The sequence below is a fragment of the Arachis duranensis genome, chromosome 3 (assembly GCF_000817695.3).
Source record: "Arachis duranensis cultivar V14167 chromosome 3, aradu.V14167.gnm2.J7QH, whole genome shotgun sequence".
Classification (NCBI taxonomy): domain Eukaryota; kingdom Viridiplantae; phylum Streptophyta; class Magnoliopsida; order Fabales; family Fabaceae; genus Arachis; species Arachis duranensis.
In genome coordinates this window covers 114,091,793-114,117,093 of record NC_029774.3, presented here as the reverse complement: position 1 = coordinate 114,117,093, position 25,301 = coordinate 114,091,793, and the positions used below count along the sequence as shown (strand labels likewise).

The window sequence follows — 25,301 nt, the reverse complement described above, 5'->3', positions numbered from 1 at the left end:
GTGACTATTATTCATGTATTATTATTATTTAATAAATATTTTATGTTCAAAATATTATTTATTTATTTATTTTAATTAATTTATAATTTTATTTTTATTGTTATGTTATTATTGATTTTTTAAAATATTATTAAAATTTGTCATGTTATTATTGATTATTTAAAATTAATATTAAGATGTGTTATGTATATTTATTTTTTAATTTATAAAATCACAAATCTAATTCAATCCAAATCGTTTGAAATTAAATCAGATTGGATCGAATTCTCTAAAAAAATAATTAAATCCAAACCAAACCGCAAATAAAATTTGATATTGTTGACTTTAGTGCCTTTGTGAAAAGTATTATCCAATCTGCATGCATATACGCCACAATGGATCAGAACAATACAACACAATCTCTTGTTATACTTTTCATTCTATGTGTCTTCTCCAATGGCGGATCCAAAAAATTTATAAGAGGGAGTTAAATTAAATACAAAATAAATTAAAATATAACATAACAAAAAGTCAATAAAATATCATTTATAGTATATAAGTCAAAATTAATAATTATATTATATAACAATTAATATTCAACTACATACTTTAAGATTTTGGTATTTTTAAATTTGTTCTGTGATATTTCATATAACTAAAATAATTAATTTACCATCTGAAATAAATTTTGAACTGTTCTCTTTTTTAACATATACAATCATATAATCTACTAAAAGTTGGTTTTTCATCTTGTTTAAAGTATTATTTCAATAATTTTTATTGTTTAAAAAATTTATTCAATTATTACTGTTGTCATAAAAAGAGTCAAAACAAGAATTTTTTTATAATTATTACTTTTTACATTAATTCAAACCTATACTTTTCAAAAAATTTCAATTATTTATATATTTATACGCTTTTATTATTTTTTAAACCTATTTATTAATTGCTACTAATATATTATGATACACATTATAATTTATACATATTAAATTACTAACATGTAAATTATTTTTAGTGTGTAATATACAAAAATATACAAAAAGCATGATTACTTAATGTAGTCCTTAAGATTTCAATTTTCTCATTATAGTCCTCTAGATAGAGCACCGAATACTCATAGTGGTCTCTGGGCATATTTCTGGTGATGAGTCATCACCGGAGCACTTATGTAGCGTCGTTTTGCTACGCTGAACTAGCTCATTTTCCACTATACCCACATTGGTCCCTAGCAGTTGGTATTATTGTACAAAGCCTCACTCGTGCACGCTTTGCTCTCCCTCTTTCTCGCGTTCTTCATCGCATTCTTCAGGCTCCTAATTCTCTTCCTCTACGCTCTCCAAACCTACATCCACCCTGATGCCCAACCCTCTACCTCCAATGGCCTTCGTGCTACCGTTCGCCACCCTAGCACCCCCGAAGGTCCTGTTCCCGACCTCAGAAAGCGCCCTAAGAATAAGAACAACCTCAATTTCGACGAGAAGAATGTCCAGATCTTCAGGTTCTGGCTCGACCATGCGGCATTTTGGGTTTGGATCACACCTCTTTGTTGCTTTAAGACCTCCATTTTGCTAGTCTTGATGGGTTCTGGAAGGTTCTCTTTGCTTTATTTATGAAATTTCTTTCATTGGTGTTGTTCATTTCTGCTGCTAGAATTGCACGTTCCTTTTGGCTTGGAACTGATCAGATTTGTTGCAATTTGTCCATGATCACTTGTGGATGATTTGGTCACACAATCCTTTATGCAAATTAACTGTTTGTTATATTTACTGTTTTGATTTGGATTAAACCTTAGCTGAGATTTTCGTGAACAACTCAAACTTAAACAATAACAATAGTAAGGGTGGTAGTGAAATCGGCAATGCAGAAAAATTGTTGAGAAACATGGGATTTTCACCTTTTGATAGGATTTAGGTGGTGGTACTTGTTTGGATCTAATTTGTTTCAGATTGTAGCATTAAGACCAAGCCTTCATATGTATTCGAATGAAGATCTTTTATCTTGGTACCAAAGACTTCATGTTAACAAAGTTCCTGACTTAGATTATAGCAGGGAAAGATGTTTTGCATAATTATTATTTGTGCCTTGTAGTTTTGCAGTTCCTTAACCCATCTGTGCTAGTACTTCTCTTTCTTGGGTTATCTCAGATTGATATTCTTTCTATTACAAACCTTTTATTATTGAGTGTTGAATTTATTCAGCGGAGTGTTAAATTTATAGGTGAAGTTTTGTAGCTTAGTTAATGGATTATGATTGATTTTTTAGGTAACTGTAGAATTTCAAATATAACTGAGTTGTTTGTAGCTGTTTATCAAAATTTGGAAATTTAGGGTTAAATATAGTGGAAAGGACCAATATGGGTATAAATTAGAAATGAACCAGCTCAGCTAGCTGTTGGAGCCATCCAGCGTGGCAAAATGACACCACGTAAGTGCTCCGGTAATGACTCATTACTAGAAATATGTCCAGGGACCATTATGAATACTCGGAGCTCTATCTGGAGGAGTACAATGAAAAAATCGAGATCTTGAAGACTACATTAAGTAATCACGCGAATCTCGAGAACTACTATAGGAATTTACTCGGCCATCTTAGGCCCCCTTAAATTCGCCACTGTAACATTAGCCACATCCCAAACAATTTTTTTAATTAAATAAAAGATAACAAAATTATAAATATATTTTAAATCATATTTAAAATAAATAGATTAGTAAAATTTTTTTATTAGCAACAGATTAATAGAGAATATACTATGAAATATGAAATTTTGGACTCAAATAAAATTTTTAAAAATCTAATAATTAAAAGAATTAAATAAAATTTGATATTGTTGCTTTAGTGATTATCCAATCTGCATGTATATACGCCACAATCCATCAGAACAACACAATACATCTTTTGTTATTCTTTCCATTTTATTTGTAGTCTCTAGCAACATCCCACACAATTTTTTTAAATAAATCAAAGATAACAAAATTATAAAATATGTTTTAAATTACATTTTAAAAAAATAGATTAATAAACTTTTTCTATCAGCAATAAATTAATAAAGACTATACTATTAAATATAAAATTTTAGACTCAAATAAAACTTTTAAAAATCTAATAATTAAACTTGTAAGTCGGAATTAAATAAAATTTGATATTGTTGGCTTGAGTGTCTTTGTAAAAAGCATTATCTAATATGCATGTATATACGCGAACAACACAACACATCTTTGTTCTTCCCATTCTATGTGTGTTAACACAATACATCTCTTGTTATTCTTCCCATTTTGTGTGTACTCTCTAGCCCGATCTCAGACAATTTTTTTCAATTAAATCAAAGATAACAAAGTTATAAAATAAATTTTAAATTATACTTAAAAGAAATAGATTAGTAAATCTTTTTTATCAGCAATAGATTAGTAAAGACTATACTATTAAATATGAAATTTCAGACTCAAATAAAATTTTAAAAATCTAATAATTAAATCTAATAAAATTTGATATTATTGGCTTTTAGTGCTTTTATGAAAATCGTTATCCAATCTGCATGTATATACGGCACAATGGATCAAAGCAACACAATGCATCTTGTTATTCTTCTCATTCTGTGTGTCAGAACTAAATAAAATTTGATATTATTGACTTTAGTGCCTTTGTAAAAAGTATTATCCAATCTGCATGTATATACGCCCTAATGGATGAACAACACAACACATTTTTGTTGTTCTTCCCATTCTATGTGTGTCAACACAATAAATCTTTTGTTATTCTTTCTCTTCGATGTGTACTCTTTAGCCACATTCCAGCCAATTTTTTTAATTAAATCAAAGATAATAAAATTATAAAATATATTTTAAATCATATTTAAAAAAATAGATTAGTAAATTTTTTTTATCAATAATAGATTAATAAAGACTATACTATCAAATATGAAATTTTAGACTCAAATAAAATTTTAAAAATCTAATAATTAAACGTATAAGTCAGAATTAGATAAAATTTGATATTGTTGGCTTTTAATATTTTTATGAAAATCATTATCCAATCTGCATGTATATACGTCACAATGGATCAGAACAACACAACACATCTCTATTATTCTTCTCATTCTATGTGTGTCAGAATTAAATAAAATTTGATATTGTTGCCTTTAGTGCTTTTGTGAAAAGCATTATCCAATCTGCAAGTATATGCTCCCTGAACAACACAACACATCTCTCATTATTCTTCCTATTTTATGTGTACTCTCCAGCCATATCTTAAATTTTTTTTAATTAAATCAAAGATAACAAAATTATAAAATATGTTTTATATCATTTTTAAAAGAAACAGATTAGTAAATTTTTTTCATCGACAATAGATTAATAAATACTATGCTATCAAATACGAAGTTTTACACTTAAATAAAATTTTTAAAAATCTAAAATTAAACTTATAAGTCAGAATTAAATAAAATTTGATATTGTTGACTTTAGTATTCTTGTGAAAAATATTATTCAATCTGCACATATGCATGTATGTACGCCACAATAGATCAGAACAACACAACACATCCCTCGTTATTCTTTCCTTTCTATGTGTACTCTCTAGTTACATCTAGACATTTTTTTTAATTAAATCAAAGATAATAAAATAAATTTATTTTAAATCATATTTAAAAAAATAGATTAGTAAATTTTTTTACCAGTAATAGATTAGTAAAGACCATATTATCAAATATGGAAATTTTAAACTTAAATAAAATTTTAAAAATCTAATAATTAAACGTATAAGTCAGAATTAGATAAAATTTGATATTGTTGGCTTTTAGTGCCTTTGTGAAAATCATTATCCAATATGCATGTATATACGTCACAATGAATCAGAACAACACAATACATCTCTGTTCTTCTTCTCATTTTATGTGTGTCAGAATTAAATAAAATTTGATATTGTTGCCTTTAGTGCCTTTGTGAAAAGCATTATCCAATCTGCATGTATATTGCTTTTCACACAGGGAGGGCTAGAATTAGGGAGCATGGCAATGATCCTCGGGTTTGGAATCGAGAAGAGTATCGGCGGCTAGAGAACGAATCCTTCTCTATTTTTGTAAGTAACCTTCCAGAAGACATATCGAAGAGAGAGTTGTTTCATTTGTTCAACTGGACGAGACGCATCAATGATATATATCTATCTCGGAAACAAAAAAGTGGAAATGTATACCTATTTGCTTTCATCCGATACACAACCGAGGGAAAGGCGTTGAAAGCTATAGCGAAAATGAACAGACTGAGACTGAGAGGTAAGGTTATTTTTGTGGGGGAGGCAAAGTATAGAAGAATATCGGGAATAACAAACATAAATCACACACAAAGAGGAAATGACACACAAAATCGCACAACTCGGCAGCCACATAGAGAAGTAGTTTAGAATGGTGCCTTGTCATCAGGCCATGATTTACCGACAAAGGAAATTGAGAAGGACTCGCATGGTAATGGATGGACGAAGAAGGTAGAAATAGTAATGGCGGAAGATAATTTAGAATGGCTGCGGAGAAGTCTTGTAGAGGGTATGACGAAGCCTATTAATTTTGATTCTTTGAAGCAAGTAGTTGCGAAGAACCTACCTAATGTCGTACAGATTCAGAAAATGGGAGCATACAAAGCTCTCCTGATTTTTGATAGTACTATGCATACTAAAGAAACATACACCTTATACATGAATAGCCTTTTACAATTGTTTCACAGTGTATGGAGGTGGGAGGAGTCGGAGCAGAGTGAAACTCGCAGAGTGTGGCTCGAATGCTTTGGGGTTCCGCTGCATGCATGGTCTGTCGACACTTTCAAAATGATAGGAGGCCAGTGGGGTGAAGTAGTTGGGTGTGATAGAGAGACGGAATTATGTAGTTCTTTTACTGTAGGTCGGGTGCAGATTGATACGTGTGTAATGGACGTAATTCAAAAATGGATCCACATCACTGTTGGTACTGGAGGCTTTGATGTATTGGTGAAGGAACTTGGACATGAGGCGTGTAACATGCAGTGCAAAGAAAGACCTGGTGATGATGGGATAAAAAATGTTGAGCAATGGAGCCACGGTAAACCACGTCTGGGTCTAGGAACGGACATAGGGCAGAGATGCCAAACAGAATCTTTGCATGAGGGTGGTCAGGACGAAGAGCTGTTGATGTTGGTGACAAGGGAAGAGGTAAAAGACGAGGGTAAGGTGGTTATTTTTGATAAAATTTTGAATGAATGGATTAATGGCAACAATTATCACAACGGCATGAAAATCGCAACAAATCAGGTAGTTAATGGCGATAATATTGGGATGACTGATTATGGGGGAGGGACCGTTATGAATTATAAGGCAGAGTCTGAGAGAACAGTTACTTGTGTTCTTAATGGGCTGAAAAGGCAGTCCACCAAGGAAACACCAAAAACCCAAAGATCTCATGGCCTAAATGAGATGTGGGCTAGCCAAAACAAAAAGAATGTGGAGCGAACTAAGGGCGTGCTGGGCCCAACCTCCTCTAAAGAAAGCAATGCAGAATACGGGCTTGGGTTGGGGAATTCGGGTAGGGCAAGGCATGTGTCCCACAATGCTATAGGTGAAAGGGTTGGAAGCAACTATCAGAGTGTGGTATTCGAGGGTGCCGTCGGCATTCACGCAGGGGCTAGCACCAGACGAAAGCAACGGCCGGTAGAATTGGGGAGCAGGTTGCGTCGCGATGGGGATGACCGCGTCGAAAAAGATGAGACCGGGCTGGATGTGACTGAGGCTGGCGATCGTGGATGCGAGGCTGGTAGTGGGCCGGACCGCATCAGAACTAACGGGATTGGGTCGAGTGAGACGGCGGGTGACGATCCTGGATGTGAGGTTAGCGGCAAGACAGATCTGCAGAAAGCCATAACCATTATTGGGGTTGATGGTAAGGCGATACAGTAGGGGAGTGGAGCCAGCGAGGCTGAGGAAACCAATGAGATTGTTGAGGTGGCTTCGGTGGGTGGGTGTGCTCAAGGGAGATGCGCAATTACAGGGACTTGTGACGCAACTGGGGACCGGCTTGCATTAGGATTAATTGGAGGACTGGTTCTTGGTGAAAGTGGAGGGAGAAGGGCTCTCAGAAAGGATGATGGTGGTGCTCGAGGGGATAATCTTGGGCATGATAATGGTGTGAATGCTGCAGATGGTATTGGAGGAAATGATATTGGGCATGAGGAACTTGGGCATGAGGAAGGTGTGAATGCTGCGGACAACAGTGATACTCAATGCTCAAAATTGGAAGAGCAGATGATAGAGAACAGGAGGACGTGGGAGTTGGCAAAGGAGTCGGGGGTTGTGTTATACAATGAGGACGACGACATTATGGCAATTCTTCAAGCGCAGAATGAAGAAATAGATCGCAAAAGAAAAATGGCAAATCAGAAGGCAAAATTGAGACGATGCAGACCCAAGCATAAAAACAAGTGTGTCAAAAGAATTATTAATGATTTTTAGTTGTTGGAATGTGAGGGGGTTACGGGGTGATGGGAAGATTAGAATGGTAAAGGACCTAAGGAGTAAACATAGATTAGACATATTGGGATTGATTGAGACTAAAAGGCAGGAAGTGACGAGACTTGATGTTGCAAGGGTGTGGGAGCAAGATGGTGCACGGTGGGAATATGTAGGTTCTAATGGAGCAGCAGGTGGTCTGTTGTTAATATGAGATGAATTAATGTTTAAAATGAATAACTGCTATAAGGGAGAGAGGTGGTTATGTGTTGAAGGCATTCGGTTAAAGAGTAGTTTCAATTGTATTTTTTTCTTGGTTTATGGTGCCCATGATAGGGATGCAAAGATTCATGTGTGGGAGGAGATGAGTTACATGGCTGGGTTATGCTAGGTTCCTTGTTGTTACATGGGAGACTTCAATGAAATAGTACATGTAGAAGAAAGAAAAGATACAACTGTCCTACCTTGGTTTGCGGAAGATTTTAAAGATTGGATACAGGATATGCACTTAGTGGACTTGCCGCTCACTGATCGCAAGTTCACTTGGTTTTGAGGGCGTTCTTGCAGTCGTATAGATAGAGTTCTGGTTAGCTTGGAGTGGATAGAAGAATTTTTTGAGTCTTGGTTACGAGGAGGACCGTGAGGTTTGTCAGATCATTGTCCTATAATAGTGTAAGACAAAAAGTTGAGGGGAGGTCCAAGGCCATTCCGAAGTCTAGATTCCTGGTTTACACATGAAGGCTTTCTTAGAATGGTTAAGGAGGAGTGGAGAGGATTGGGGGAGTTACAGTTCACAGAAAAATTGAAGGCTCTGACAATTTCGTTGGGGAGATGGCATAAAACCAATTTTGGTGAGATGGATAAGAAGATTACAAAGTTTGAGGAAGAAATTAAGAGAATTGATGACATAGTTAGCAATGGAGTGTATGATGAAATAATGGAGGCTAAAAGAAAGGCGTTCGTTACTTGTTGTGAGAGGTGGTATGTGAGAGAGGAGGTCCACTGGAAACAGATGTCTCGATCTAGGCAAGCAAATGATATGGACAAAAACACAAGATACTTTCACAATATAGCTTCAGCAAGAAGGCGGAATAATAGGATTGATACATTGGTCATTAACGGAAGACTAGTAAGGAATCAAGCAAGGATCAAGATTGCTATCAGAGAGTTCTATAAAGAATTATATCACCAGGAACATTCTCCTAGGTTGGGTTTCAGGGACGGTCTGGTGGGTAGGATAGATCAGGAGGATTTTGTGAGTTTGGAGACGATACCGTCAGTTGAGGAGATTAGAGAGGCTGTATGGGATTGTGAGTCCTCAAAGGCATCAGGGTGTGACAGGTATAACATGAATTTCATTAAGAGGTGTTGGGGAGAGTTGGGATCTGAATTCACGGCAACAGTGTTGGGGTTTTTTCAGACAGCCAGGTTACTGAAGGATACCAATATCACTTGGGTGGCGCTGGCGCCGAAGTTCATCGGTGCGAAGGGGATTAAAGATCTGAGGCCTATTAGTATGGTTGGGTGTGTATACAAGGTTATATCGAATGTGCTAGTTAGGAGGATGAGAACAGTTATGCTAACATTAGTAGGGAGACTTAGAATGCATTTGTAAAGGAAAGGAAGATACATGATGGGGCACTTATTGCGTGTGAAACAGTAAACTTGCTTAAATTGAGAAAAAAGGAGGTAGCAATAATCAAGCTAGACTTTTAAAAAGCATATGATAGAGTCAAGTGGAGCTTTGTGGACTTAGTGCTGGAAAAGATGGGGTTTAGGCAGAGGTGGAGATTGTGGGTTATGGAGTGTGTGGCCACAGCTTCTATGTCAGTTTTGATAAATGGCTCGCCGTCCAAGCCATTCAAGATAGAAAGAAGTTTGAGACAAGGTGACCTGCTTTCTCCTTTCTTATTTGTTTTGGTTGTGGATGTGCTACATCGAATGATTGGAGAAGCAGTCAGGAACGGTCGTATATCTCCATTGTTGGTTGGCAGAGATAGTATAGAGTTGTCACATCTTCAATTTGCTGATGATTCAATTCTGTTTTGTCTGCCAGACGAGGAGACTATCAAGAATTACAAGCGTCTTTTGAGATGCTTTGAGTTGATGTCAGGCCTCAGTATTAATTTTTACAAGTCGAGTTTGATACCAATAAATTGTGACGAGCATTGGGTCCAGAGTATGTGCAGCTTATTGGATTATAAGGGCGATACACTTCCAGTTAAATACCTTGGAATATCCTTAGGAGTAAATCCGAGATTGGTGAAGATCTGAAAACCTATAATAGGCAAAGTAGAGGAGAAGCTCACTCTGTGGAAAGAAAAAATACTAAACAAAGTTGGAAAGTTGGTGTTGATCAAGTCAGTATTGAATAGTCTGCTAGTATATTATTTGAGCCTGTTTAAGATGCCAAAAGTTGTTGCTGAGAAATTGATTTCACTGTAGAGAAGGTTCCTGTGGAGTAAGGAGGATGGTAGTATTGGAATGGCATTAGTAAGATGGGAAGTAGTGCAGGTACCAAAAAAACTAGGTGGATTGGAGGTTGGTGATGCTATGGTTCGAAACACAGCACTACTGTTTAAGTGGTGGTGGCAGTTTGCAAAGGAAGAATACCCGTTGTGGAAGAAGGTGGTATGTTCATGTCATAATCTGAACCTTAATGAGCTGCTGTCAACTCAAGTGTTACCTACTAGAGGAGGCCCATGGAAGGATATATGCCAGATATGAATAACGAATCAACATTTAAGGGATAAGATGGTTACAGGCTTGTCTATGGTGGTTGGAGATGGGCAACATACTCGGTTTTGGGAGGATGTATGGTTACTCTGTGGATCTTTGAAGGATCGGTTCCCTAGGCTTTTCTCTGTTTCAAACCAATGTGGATCTGTTATAGGGGATTGTGGGTTTTGGGATGGGTTTTAGTGGATTTGGAACTTCCAATAGAGGCGAGAACTATTTCAATGGGAGTTAGAGCTTCTGAGCCAATTACATGAGGAGTTGGGACCTGTGAAGTTAGTAAATAATAGAGAGGATAGAGTGATGTGGAAATATGATAGACAAGGTATTTTTTCAACTAACTCATTTGTGCAGGTTTTGTAGGAGGAATTACTCCCGAAGGAGGTTACCAGCTACAACTTCACTAAGACTGTTTAGAAAGGTCTAGTTCCACCAAGAGTGGAGTTGTTTTCTTAGTTTGTCTTAATAGGTAGGGTGAATACAAAAGAAAGGCTAAATCAGTTTGGGATTATAAATCAGGAGGATAATCTATGTGTTTTATGAAATAAAGATATCGAACATGTACATAACTTGTTTCTTGGCTGTGAATTTGCTTGGCAGGTGTGGAATGCATGAATATCAGTATTTGGCCGCCTATGGTTCTTTCCGGGTTCGATGAAAGAGCATTTCTTATATTGGACAGAGGAACCGAGGAGAAAGGAGGATAGGGAGCAGCGATTGAGATGCTTTTGTGCGATTATTTGGAACATCTGGATTAGAAGAATTTTTCAGAATACAAGCAAAAGGGTTGAAGAGATTATCAACATGACCGTGATGAGCTCCAACGAGTGAAAATGTGTGGATCCCTTTAGTTGTTGATGGCTATGCCGAAAATGACATGATGGTTCTTCTTTGTGTTGTGGTCTTACTTTCTATATGTTTGATTGTATTCTCTTACTTTTTCTGTTTTGCTCCACCTATTGTGTTGAGCTCTATGCTTTCAAAAAAAATATGCATGTATATACACCCTAATAGATTAGAACAACACAACACATCTCTCGTTATTCTTCTTATTCTATATGTACTCTCCAGCCACATCTTAGAGAATTTTTTTTATTAAATCAAAGATAACAAAATTATAAAATATGTTTTATATCATATTTAAAAGAAACACATAAGTAAAATTTTTTCATCAGCAATAGATTAATAAAGACTATGCTATCAAATACGAAGTTTTACATTAAAATAAAATTTTTAAAAATCTAATAATTAAACATATAAGTCAGAATTAAATAAAATTTGATATTGTTGGCTTTAGTGTTATTGTAAAAAGTATTATTCAATCTGCATGTATATAGGCCATAATGAATCAGAATGACACAACACATCCCTCGATATTCTTCCCCTTCTATGTGTACTCTCTAACTACATCTAAGACATTTTGTAAATTAAATCAAAGATAATAAAATTATAAAATATATTTTAAATCATATTTGAAAAACTAAATTAGTAAATTTTTTTATCATTAATAGATCAGTAAAGATTATACTATCAAATATGAAATTTTAGACTCAATAAAATTTTAAAAATTTAATAATTAAACGTATAAGTCAGGATTAGATAAAATTTGATATTGTTGACTTTTAGTGTCTTTGTGAAAATCATTATTCAATCTGCATGTATATACATCACAATGTATCAGAACAACACAACACATCTCTGTTCTTCTTCCCATTCTATGTGTATTAGAATTAAATAAAATTTGATATTGTTGACTTTAGAGCCTTGTGAAAAGCATTATCCAATCTATATGTATATACGCCCTAATGGATCTGAACAACACAATACATCTCTCGTTATTCTTCCTATTCTATGTGTACTCTCCAGCCATATCTTAGAGAATTTTTTTTAATTAAATGAAAGATAACAAAATTATAAAATATGTTTTATATCATCTTTTAAAGAAACAGATTAGTAAATTTTTTTCATCAGCAATAAATTATAAAGACTATGCTATTAAATACGAAGTTTTACACTCAAATAAAATTTTTAAAAATCTAATAATTAAATTTATAAGTCAAAATTAAATAAAATATGATATTGTTGGCTTTAGTGTTTTTGTGAAAAGTATTATCCAATCTGCATATATATACACCACAATGGATCAGAACAACACACCACATCCCTCCTTATTCTTCTCCTTTTATGTATACTCTCTTGCTATGTTATTATCTTTGATTTAATAATAAAATTATAAAATATATTTTAAATCATATTTAAAAAAATAGATTAGTAATTTTCTTATCAATAATAGATTAATAAAGACTATACTATAAAATATGAAATTTTAGACTCAAATAAAATTTTTAAAAATTTAATAATTAAATTTATAAGTGTTTATTTAGGGGCAATTAAATCGATAAAAAATTCTTTTTATAATAATAAAATCTTTTTTTTATCTTTTAGTGTGTTTGATAAATTTCTAATAGTAAAAAAAATATTAAAAAAATAAAAAATATATTTTTTAAAAAATTATAATTTACATATTTTTTAAAAGATCTTTTTTCATTAAAAAAATATTTTGTACATACAAAATAAATAAAAAAATATTTTTATCTTATTTTATTCAAACATATAATAGATAAATAAAAAAATATTTTTACATGAAATATCTAAACATAAAATCACTTTTAATTTTATAAAAAAATTTCTAAAAAAATATTATTAAATTTTTTTTTTAAAAAATAGTGTCGAAATATGACAACAAGCCTAAGTCAGAATTAAGCTGCATTTAGCTAGATAAGGTTATAATGAAAAGTAAACAGAAATAGCAGCAGCCGGCAGGTGAGGTGAGATGCAGATGCTCTCCAATTCATTCTGTTGTGTTTTTGGTGGTTCATCTCCTTTTGCCCATACCTTCTTTCAAATACAGATAAAAGAAAATATATTTAAAAAAAAGATATTTGAGATTAAAAAATATATAATAGTGATTAAGATTTAGATTACATTAATTGTTACTTTATTGGAGAAAACAAAAGAATAGAAAGGCAGTTTCCCACACCAACAAATAACAAATCCTGATGCCATTGGTCAACATACTATAAAAACACGCATGAGTATCAATCAATATGAATTTCAATTTAAACCAAGAAAAGAAATAATGAAAAAAAGAAATTAGAGTTTGCTTTTGGTAGAAAGAATATAGAGTATATTCTTGTATTAATGTTTTTGTTCCGAATATCCACAAAACTTGAATTATCAGATTAGATTGTTGTTTCCGTGTGGGATCCCAATCCCTCCATCGATTTGGTTGGTGCCACGCTTCCGATATGGATTTGGATGATTTCCGATCCATACTGGACACCGCCGGCGTCGACGTTTGGGCTTTCTTTGACGCTGCAATCGACGTCGCTTCCACCGATAACGCCGACGAATTGAAGCGCCGCCGGGACGGAATCGTGGAGCGCCTTTACGCCGCCACTGCCACGCCTCCCCGGTGTCTGAATTGCGAAGCAAATGCCGTCGAAGCACACAATCAGCAAAACAAATCGTCAGAGGACGAGGATTTGGATCCTTTTGGAGGCTTATTCGATGACGAGCAGAAGAAGATTCTAGAAATTAAGCACCAACTTGAAGATCCTCACCAGGTCTCCCTCCTTTTTTCCTCTTTTAATTTCAGCTAATTAATTAGTTGTTAGAATTAAGGAATGTGTTTTGTGTTGGTTGAATTTGATGTTGTTTGATAGTCGGAAGATTCGTTGGCGGAGTTGCTACAGAATCTGGCGGACATGGATATTACATTCCAGGCTTTAGAGGTAAGCTCGTGTTGTTTGTTGAATTGTAGTTTGATTTTGTTAATTAATTGGATTCATGCATGCAGGAAACTGACATTGGGAGGAACGTGAATCGGTTAAGGAAGCATTCCTCCAGTGAAGTTCGCAGATTGGTGAAGCTTCTTGTCAGGTTTTGTTTTTTAAGTGCATATGCTGAAGAATGAAGGTTGATTCATGTAACAGATGAGTTGAGTGTTTTGTTTGCTTTGGATAGGAAGTGGAAGGAAATTGTAGATGAATGGGTGAAGCTGAAGGCACCTGGAGAACCTGCTACTGCTAGCACTGTCATTGGTAATCTCTCTATTCTATGTCAAAATTGCAGTGAATAGTGAGATTCATGTTATCTTGTTGGCATGGCAGGTGATGATGAAGATTCGCCTCAGCAGAGGAATCAACTAAATGGGCATCATCAGGTTCAGTTCAAGAACTATGCATGATGATTCATATGCTTTGCTGCTTTATTGATTATAATGTTCCATTCCTTTGGCAGATTCCTGATTTTGCATGCTCGCCAAATCCAGAGAGTGAGTATAGTAGTGTGATTTGGAATGGTTGGTATAATGTTTAATACATGATCTGTTCCCTTCACTGCTCTGCTCATACAGATGGCAATTTTGAGTCTTCCGAACCAAAACCAATTCCTCGCAAAGAAGCTCTGCCAAAACCAGCTCAAAAATCACCATCGCCATTACCATCGGTTCCCACTCCTCCTCCTCCTCAAAACGTACGGATATGATTTATAAGCTTAAGTTTACTTGCTTAACAAGTTAAAAAACCGACCCATTGTTGGATTATTTTCAGAGACAAAAAGAGAGCAATTTTGACGCGGAGAGACTTGCTTCAGCAAGAAAACGACTTCAAGAGAACTACAAAGAGGCTGCAAATGGTGACTTGATTACTTGCTGTTTTATTTGTTACATTACATAGATAGATTCATGTGATACTGAGTGGTAATGTTGTGTTGTAGCGAAAAAGCAAAGAACGATACAGGTGATGGACCTGCATGAGTTGCCAAAACCAAAAGCCAAGAATGTTTTCTTTGGAAAGAACAAAGGCGGCATGGGTTCTCAGGGAAGGAAATGGTGACGCTCAAATAGGGTGATGCCGGATATTGATTCATATTCCAAACTGCCGCTTCACCACCCTTTACCTTTTTCCTCTCCCATCATAAAAACACTTATGCCTTCTTTAATTTACCTTTATCAATAGTAAGAAGGGGAACAAATTTCTCCCTCATAGGACTACGGTTTCTATGGAATGCGATTTAGGCTGTTTGCTGCTTGACTCGTGATAATTTCAGAGTCAGATTTATAAATATGGTATTCGCAGCAGACAAAATGGTTTTTCAAGTTTGGGTAAAAATATTGAAAACCCTTTTGTTTTCCGGCATTAATCACGATTCAAGGGCTAAATTATATAGATGCAAACATTGACTTTATGTAGTGTGCCATTTTTTTTTAAAGATTTTATTGGTTTGGATTTGGGATGGTGAAGGGAGTGGTAGAATAACGGCCGTTTGGTTAATGTTTATATTTATCATAGACACAGACATAGTGTTTGTTTGTTAAGAGTTAAGACACAAATTTCCGAAGGATATAGTAGCACACAAATTCATACAAAATATATGTAAAACATATGTATTTAGTGTTCTCTTAAAATGTTGAGACATAAAGGCATATTCAATTAGATACAAATTTTACATTTTTATCTTTTATTAATCTTTAAAATATCAATTATTTTCTTAATTCTAACTCTTGTGTTTGTTGACCAATCTTCTTTCCTTCCTCCTCCGCTTTTCTTCTGTCACTACCCTCCTTCCATCACTATTCCCTCTGCCACCACCATAGCCTTCGTGCCCTCTTCTCTGCGTCTAGATCCGTCGGATCTTTTCCTCTTTTTTCTAGATTCGCTGTTTTCTTCTCTTCCTCCTCTACGTTCGCCTTTCTCTCTTTCTCTTTGTGGCATCCACCACCACCTCTCTCCCTCTTCATCTTTGAGTCAACCACGACCACCTCTCTCCCACTTTTTCTATTCGCCCACCGTCCCTTTGGTCCACTCTCTTTTGCGCTCCTCACCGGGATGACTTACTCTTATGTGTTTGATCCATTTTCTCGGATTAGGAGTTTGAGCTAGATTCTGAATTTGATAGATTTGTTCATGAAGAATTCGTTTCTCGCTGTTTCTCTGTTTTAATTTTTTTTTTAAATAATTGTTGAATTGATTATATATAATAGAGTTTTTGTTACCGTTAATGGTTGGATTTGTTATTGAAATTATTGGAATTTTCTATTATTTGAATTATTTATTTTTGGTTATAAATGATAATAGAGGAGAAAAATAAGTGGTGATAAATGAGTGGCGATGGTGAAAATAAATGTTGAGTATTATAAATTGAAAAAGTTTCAAGACCAGTATTTTTATTAAAATTTAGTTAATATTTAATTATAAAAAAATATAATTTTATATAATTAAATATAATTTTATACTATTAAAAATATTAATAATAATTAATTAATAATTATAAATCATAAAATATATTAATTTTTTAGCACTTTTATTATAAATTTTTTAATATTTTATATATTTATTCTACTAAACAAAATATATACTTATATTTTTGTATTTATGTCTTATTATTTAAAATTTTTAGTATACATTAACCAAACAAAACCTAACTGATAAGAGATAAGTTGTTTGAGAGGTTTGCTAATGTTGCAATGTGTCAGGTACGCAGAGAACAAAGTCAAGAGTTGACCAATTTTGTAGTGCATGACCGCATGTGATGTAAGTATGTAAGTAACTACGTAAGTGCGGGGGGAGTGTGGCTGCTGTCGGCCTGCCGCCCAAGAGCAAATACATAGGAAGTGGTGCGGCAGAAATTATTTTTAATATGAAAAAAATAGTATTTTGATTAAATATTGATATTTAAAATATATTATAATATTATAAAAATTATTCAACATATTTTTTATGTGTTGATTAAAATATTATCACGTATTCAATACGTTTTTTGCGTGTTAACTAAAATATTGTCACGTATTCAACACGTTTTTATATTATAATATACTCTCACGTATTGACTTCTTACTTAAAAAATTTACCTATCAATAATTATACTAAATATTTATATTTTTAATAAAAATATCAATATTTTTTTTATATAAAAAAAATTAATCAATGGTAAATTCGAGTGAAATAAGATCCTGAATCAAAATATATATCATTCTGGCCGGATTTTCGATTAATAAAATAATTTTGACCATTTATATAAATAAATAATCTTATCCCAATAAAGCTGGCTTTTCTGATCTCATTTACGGATGACAATAGGATGGAATGAATATCTAAGTATTTGTATCCATTACCTATTTTAATATCTATAGGTATTTTAATTTTTGTCCCATACCTAAAAATTTGCAAGTATGTACCTGTTTTGTATTTGTCCCGTCTCAAAATTTGATTGTTTTATTTATAGTTTTTTTTTTAAAAAATCTACAACATGAAAATAAACCAATTAAACTGAACTAATTAATAAAATCTAAACTAATCAATAAAATTTTAAATATAATTAATTAAACACAAAGAAAATCTTAAATTATTTAAAATAACACATACGATATAGTCTTATAATATATCAAAATAGTCTTAAAACATTAAAATAGTCTTAAACTAAAGAAAATTTTAAATTATCACATCACACATAATAAATTCATAAAGACACAAAATTTTTATAAATACAATAGTACATAAATCCATATAAAATATAAGCATTTAGTATTCTCTCACAATGTTGAGACATAAAGACATATTTAATTAGATATAATTTGTTTATATTTTTATCTTTTATTAATTTTTAAAATATTGTTATAAAAATAAAGATTAGGATTTGAGAGAAGTGAAAAAAAATAAGAAGAATAATAGATGACTTTATTAATGATTGTGATATTCAAAAAATAGGGAGCTATTTATAGTTAAGGGTCTAATTCCTAGCTAACTCAACTAGGTTACATTTATAGCTAACTCTATCTATTTGAATTTTAAAATACGATTACAATTCAGGACATCCATAATAAATATATTTATAACACTCTTCTTAGAAGTTCTTAGTAGTAGTAGATTAACGCCTCATTAAAACTTTACAAAAAAACCGTAAAAAAATTTTAGTAAAGAAAAAAGAGTACACTGTCTTATAATACGTTAGGTGGCAAAGGATTCGGTGGTCCAAGAACCTTTAGACTACTTAGTGGTCCAAGTAAAAAACATGTTTTTTAAGATTTTTTAACAACTGTTACATAGTCCTTTAACTAATTTTAATTATAAATTGACCCTATATATTTTATATAATTATAAAAATGATTTTTTATTTTATAAATAATTAATTTATCATAAATCTATCATGTTCATTAACAATCAAATAAAAAAACAACAACAATTATATCCTCCATGGATCCCAATCGATTAAAATATTACATTCGATCTGAGACGTTCCTGAGGAGTCATGAAATCGTGTTTCCCTGAAATCCAATCGATTGGACTATCAAACCAATCGATTGAAATTTAACCCAATCGATTGGATTTCAATTTATCACTAAACAATCGATTGTATATTCCTGGTAAGCATGGTTTTGCATAAATCAATCGATTGGTCATAGTAACCAATCGATTGAACAATGAATTAAATGTGAGATTTATGTAATTCAATCGATTGTTTATGATTTTCAATCGATTGAATTCTTCCAAACAATCGATTGGTCTTAATATTCAATCGATTGTTTCCGGCTAAAAATCGATTGAACTTTGCACGTAACTTCTAATTCAATCGATTGGTTTGAAACTTCAATCGATTGGGAAGTGTCCTAAATGTGTTTTTTTTCAGAATTCAATCGATTGGTATTGTAATCCAATCGATTGCAATTTCAAAATCGCTATATATTAATCCCAAACCATGCGTATTGAATTAGAAGTAACGTTTTAAAAGATTCGAACCCCCATTTCTGCACCGCTCTCTTCTCTCATCGAACCAGAAAGCTTCATCTTCTTCTCTCTTCTTCTCCAATCTCACCAACATCCACTCCGTCCTACATACGTATTATTAAACCTCAACCAATTCCTTACAAAACCCACCAAATCAATATCCCAAAATGGCCAGAACTAAGAACACCAAAAGAGCCAGGGTTGAGGGAGAAAGCTCTGCTTCCGCCAGACTGGTTGCTTCATCACATTACATGGCAAGGTGGCTGCCATCTCAAAGGGCACTGAAAAACTATGTGGAGAAGTTCGAGTCAAGGCCAATTGTTCCTCCCAGGTACATAACAGCCGAGTTCCTTCAGGATAGACGTTTTAATTTGGTGTTGAATGCATTGCAAACACAGCACTTAGTTGATTTTGTACAAACTAGGGATGAGTATTACCCGCACTTGGTTAGGGCTGTTTATAGTACTTTGAATTATGCTGTTCCTGAACCTGATGAAGAGGGTGAGGTAATGCCGCTGATTGAGTTTGATTTAGGGAAACAGCATTATAGAGTTACTTTGCAAGAACTAGCTGAACAATGGAGTCTAGGTTATCACGGGGCAAAATTTACTGGAGGTATTGCGGCAGATGAGGAATGGGGAGAATACAACAGATTAGTTGGTTTGCAGAGTTTACAATATGAGAATCCACACATGGATGCTAGAGGTAATATAAGTTGCAGTGGGTTGGGGATTGAGCAGCGTATATTGATGTATTTGTTTTCATACATGTTGATTCCAAGAAAACATAATCATGGAATCTTGTTTAACGAAGATATTTTAGTGCTTTGGGCTATGGTGACTGGAAAGGAGATAAACTGGCCTTATTTTATGGTTCATCATATTCTTGAGATGAAGAAAGGAAAATCAAGTGTTGGTTTAGGATATGCTTGCCATTGGACCAAGATTTTCAAATGGCTTGGAATTGACTTGACTGAAGAGAAAAGTGTTGTCTTGACTAATGTAGCCAAGATTGATGACATCACTCTAAGATAGATGGGAAGAGATCCGGATGCCCAACAACCTCAGGTTCAAGGGCAACCACAAGACCGGGTGCAAGCACAAACAGAGCCACCCCCACCACCACCCCCTCCTTCGCCAACAATGCAAGATTTGATGGATGAATTGTGAAGCATGAGAGTATATATGGAGGAGCAATTTGCTGATATGAGGCAGCATCAAGACAGGCAAACGGAAGCTATCAATCGTCAAGGAGAAGCAATTGATAGTCTATGCACTAATCTGGGCATCACAAACCCAAGGGGCATCATCCCAAGGCCTGGACCATGAAGAAATTGTTTTATAGCAATATTCTGTGCAAGCATGCCTTGCTTTGATTTTTACAATTCATATATAGAGTTCTTAAAGGTACTAGGTTTGTTTGAATTGTAAGACCTTCTTGGATGATGGAATGAATTTAGCTAACGGTTTTTTAAGTTTATCTATATTCTTAAGATGCAATCAGGTCTTGAAAATAATGTGTTTGTATGAATTCAATTGATTGTTTTTTTAGTGCAATCGATTGTTTTGTTATTTTAATCGATTGGAGTGCACTTAATTACTATATCAATCGATTGTTTTCTAAGTGCAATCGATTGAATTATCATCAATTTCAATTTCAATCGATTGCATATAAAACCAATCGATTGATACTGTAGTTAAGTGTACTCCAATCGATTAAAATAACAAAACAATCGATTGGAACATTGTGTTTAAGTATACTTCAATCGATTGGTGGGGGCTTGATTTCGCATAATCTATCTACCAATTTTGAAACTTTTTCTTTAAATATGATCCGTTTAAGATTATTATTATTATTATTTGCCAAAAGCATGGTTTTCGCATAACTCAGTCGATTGGTCATACGATCCAATCGATTGAATGATGAAAAAAATGGTTTTTTGTAATTCAATCGATTGTTTAGAATTTCCAATCGATTGAATGCTTCAAAACAACCTGGGTCTCACCAAATTCAATCGATTGCTTTTGTGACTCAATCGATTGAATTTACCCAAACAATATCAATTTGCCAATTTTAATCGATTGTAGTGTGTGTGAATTCAAATTCAATCGATTGAAATGATCATTCAATCGATTGGAACGCGATGTATTACGCCTATGTCAGTCTTGTTTTCGTTTTTAAAAATCATGACAGGAGACTACGAGATTCCCGTGTTTAAGCGTAAGTGGGTTCAGCTTATTGAAGAATTTGGCATTGAGGATAAGCCGTGGGTGATCAACATGTACGAAGAGAAGCATATGTGGGCTACTGCATATCTAAGAGGAAAATTCTTTGCTGGCTTTAGAACTACATCAAGATGTGAAGGTTTACACTCAGTTGTGGGAAGGTATGTGGGGTCGCGGTATGATTTGACAAGTTTCGTAGAGCATTTTCAAAGGATATGATTTGACGAGTTTTGTAGAGCATTTTCAAAGGTGTGTAGCACACATGTGCTTTAACGAATTTAATGCTGATTATGAATCTACACGTGGGGTGCCCGTCATGCAAACTTGTATAGAGCTGCTAGAGAGATATGCTGCTGAGTTATACACTCATGAGATATTTCTTTTCTTTCGGCCATTTCTCTCCAGAGCTGGATCAATGCGGGTTCTGAACATAGATAATACCGATGATTGCATAAAGTACACTGTGTGTAAACATGGGAGGCCCGATTTTACGTGGACCGTTGATTTTCGTCAAGAAGAAATGATCTTCATGTGTACCTGTTTACGAATGGAGTCATTTGGTATTCCCTGCGAACATATTGTGAAAGTTCTGGTTGACAGAGACATCCGTGAGATTCCCCGGTCAATGGTATTGGATAGATGGACAAAAAAGGTTAAATCAGCACTCAATGATCCAAGTGGGTTCACCAGGGATGCTGTTGTTATTAGTCGTCAAAGTGCTTTGGTGGAATTTTCTAAACAACTGGCTGCTGTTGCTACTAAAGTACCAGAGAGATATGAAGAGACACATGATTTAATTATGGGATTGTACTCATCTTACAAGGTTGCAGACGAAGGAGATAATCAACCTCACTCAGGTGTAGCTAGAAGTAGCAATCCGTATGTGCATCCAACCACTGGAGGCTCAGGACAGCCATCTAAGAAGAAGAAGCGGCAACGTTGTAGTGTTTGTCAAATGGAAGGACATAAGAAGACAACATGTCCTTGGCAAAAGGACATTGACAACAACGTTATAGAAAATGAAGCAATCGGTTCGGACGATGGCGACATGTGTACCGAAGCGACGACTGAGTTAGATAGTGATAGTTAGCAACCTCCATAAACTTTAATGTTTTTGGGTAGAAAATCAGTTCATATTTGTATTTTTTCTTTTTCACTATATTGATGAGATTTTATACATTTTTCCAACAGTCGTGCTTATGCTTTCTAGGTATAATGAGATTTTATTAATATTTTTTGTCTATTTAGAATTATCGTAATTAGTATTCAATTGTTGTTTAGTGCTGCCGTGCTGGCTACTTATATATATTAATTATATGATGACTCATAATCAAAGTTCTAAAAACCGGATCGGACCGTCCAGTCGATTTCGGTTCAATTGAGAACCAGCAATGTAAGCGATCTGGTCCTTCATTTATAACCGTTCGAAACAAAACCGCTGAAAAACCTCTGAATTGGCCGAGAACCGGTCGGGTGGACCGGACCAGTAACCGGCCTGTTCAGAAAAAACGACGCGGTCTCTTAATTAATATAAAAAAAGAGAGAACCGGATCCACTCCACGTATCCACCCAACCCCCCTTTTTCCCAATCATTCATTTATTTCATTTCACTACTCACTCCTTGGAGAACTCTGAAGCAAAGGAACCCTAGCCCTCCATTGTCGCCGCCGTTTCCAGTTCCTCAGTGCCGCCGCCGTCTCCAGTTCCTCAGCACCGCTGCTTCTTCCTCTTCCCCGTGTCCTGAACCCAGTAAGTCGACAGGTCCTCGACGGCTCTTCATCTTAACTCACCAAACCAAAACCCTAAGCTCTCTCTGCATTTTGCAACGATTCTGCCGCAGTGCTGCCGCCGTCCGTGCTGTCGGCGCCGTCCATGGCCTGGCCCTCTCTTGTAGCTCGGCGTCCTGCTTTCCCGTCATCCGTCCGACCTCCGTGGCTTCTCTGTTTTGTTGGCTTGGAGCAACTTGCTGCCGTATCACCGCTCGCCGTCGTCTCCCGGGTAGCCGTCGTCCCCCTGGTCGCCGTCCGTGCCTCCATCGAAGGTTAGTGTCTCTGGCTTTTTTGTTCGTGTCTCCGTCTTCTCTCCCCAGAGCCTCTGTTTGTTGATTTTTAATGTGAAATTGTGAAATTGATAATTTTTGCTGATTTTGTGCTGCTGTTCTTTCTTTGATTTATGAAATTTTGGTTAACATTTTCTTGCTGCTGCTAATAGTGAAAATGAAATCATTATTGGAAATTCTGTTTAGGGATTAGGGATTACTTGTTGCTGTTTGTAATGTTTGTTGAAATTTCAAGTTTAGTGTGATTAGGGATTACTTGTTGCTGTTGAAATTTCAGGTTCAGTGTGATTAGGGATTAGTTGTTGCTGTTTGGTACTTGCTGCTGCTATTTTGTTAGTGTTTTTTAACTTGACTCAACTGTTTTTGAATTTTTGTTGATAGATTTATCGATTTTAGTATTTAGGGTGATTATTTGTTGCTGTATTTTAATTTTAGTTGCTGATTGTTCGTGATTTATGGCTCTTTTTAGTATATTGTGCTGATTGTAAGTGATTTCTGGCTGTGTGAATGTTCTTATTTCTAGCTCTGTGAGTGTTGTTTTGTTTTTGTTTTAAGGCCCTATTCTGTGCTCAATTTTCATTTTGTAGGAAATTATTTGACGTATATAAGAATTAAGAAGGAAGATTATCCCAACAGCTACTCTGTTGATTGATTCTAGTCCCCCACAAGCTTGAAGATAGGAACCCTTCATCAATGGTTTGTTTATGGCATTGCATTAAAATATTAGCGTAGTTTGTTTGTTTATTCATTGAACTTCCACAAAAATCACTTGTTTATGATCCCCTTTTGTCTAGAATAAACAATTCTTGAGTCCTTGCTTAGCTTTATGTCAGGTGGATTATGTGTTGTTAAGTTGTACAAGCTTAAGATTTCTCCTTTAATGTAGTATATGCAGGCTAATTTTGAATTGGTATAATTATACCACAAAGCTATACCAAAGGAACTGGATTGGTAGGAAGATCTTTATCAAAAGCTATAATAATATTTTAGGATATATATTTAAAATTTATATATTATTTTATTCTTAAATGATTTTTTTGGTTAGACCACGGTTGGACCGGTTCAACCAGTAAACCAGTAACTAAAGCGGTTCGATGATCGGTCCGGTTCTCTGAACCTTGCTCATAATACATTCATATAATTAATTTATTATAACATGTTTATTAATTTGTCTTTTTTATATATATGGAACTAATGATTATTTTTTCACTGCCATGTGTGGAAATAATTATTTTAGAATACTATATCATTAATTCCTTCGAATAAATAATACTATAAGTAAGTTGATCTTGGATGAATAATAAAAGAGATAAAACGCTAAAAGTGCTATACTTTAATATTGATCTTTAATATAGATTGCAACAACCACATACACAAACAGATCAAACAATCTGTCTCATATAAGGAAGGGTAGAAAAATGGCTGATGATAAATTTTTAATACTATACATATATATTTCACAATATTTCACAATAATAATATACTTGAATTAATCATTCTACTTATATGACAAGATCAATTTGCTTTCTTGGTGGGATTAGCACTTGGTTGCTTACAATTAATGACAATCTAGCTAGGTAATAATCCTAGACTCCTAGCTATTAGTATGTAGCTAGCTTCTTTAGTTTTTCCATTTCAATTATAATCCACTAATGTTCATTAAATTGAAGTAGCTAAGTATGAAAATAATTCGGTTATAATTCGGTTGTAACGAACTAAGATTCGGGTTTTAAAACTAATCAGTCACAAATATAAATAACGATTACAAGAATTTATTTTCATAAACACGATTAAAATGGATAAATTTAAGGTTTGAGTAGAACAAAAATGTGTTTTCATTTTTTCTACTTTAATTTCTTTTCATAATTTTAGAAACAAGAAGTAACAAAATAATATTTGTATGGGATGGTTGTTGAAATAATGTTTGTATGAGATGGTTGTTGAAATAATCAATGGAAATGACATTAAAAATATGTGTTTTTAAAATAAATTAAACTAAAACTCCATACGGTGCATAGAAATAGAGTAAAATTGCGAAAAGTAACGAAGCAA

At 34.2% G+C, this 25,301-nt stretch overlaps 1 protein-coding gene across 1 annotated transcript; it reads left to right on the top strand.

Moving 5' to 3' along the window:
- Positions 1 to 13,290: 13,290 nt before the first annotated feature.
- LOC107480352 (probable mediator of RNA polymerase II transcription subunit 26c) lies at positions 13,291 to 15,684 on the top strand. Its single transcript, XM_016100480.3, has 9 exons — positions 13,291 to 13,805; positions 13,905 to 13,973; positions 14,039 to 14,121; positions 14,206 to 14,282; positions 14,352 to 14,404; positions 14,482 to 14,515; positions 14,597 to 14,715; positions 14,793 to 14,877; positions 14,959 to 15,684. The coding sequence occupies exons 1-9, from the start codon at positions 13,488 to 13,490 to the stop codon at positions 15,075 to 15,077; spliced, it is 957 nt and encodes a 318-aa protein (XP_015955966.1). The 5' UTR covers positions 13,291 to 13,487; the 3' UTR covers positions 15,078 to 15,684.
- Positions 15,685 to 25,301: the final 9,617 nt, after the last annotated feature.

Coding starts and splice junctions, on each gene's coding strand:
- LOC107480352 (XM_016100480.3), top strand. CDS start 13,488: ATGGATTTGGATGATTTCCGATCCATACTGGACACCGCCGGCGTCGAC. Junction 13,974..14,038: donor TTACATTCCAGGCTTTAGAG/GTAAGCTCGTGT, acceptor TCATGCATGCAG/GAAACTGACATTGGGAGGAA. Junction 14,122..14,205: donor TTGGTGAAGCTTCTTGTCAG/GTTTTGTTTTTT, acceptor TGCTTTGGATAG/GAAGTGGAAGGAAATTGTAG.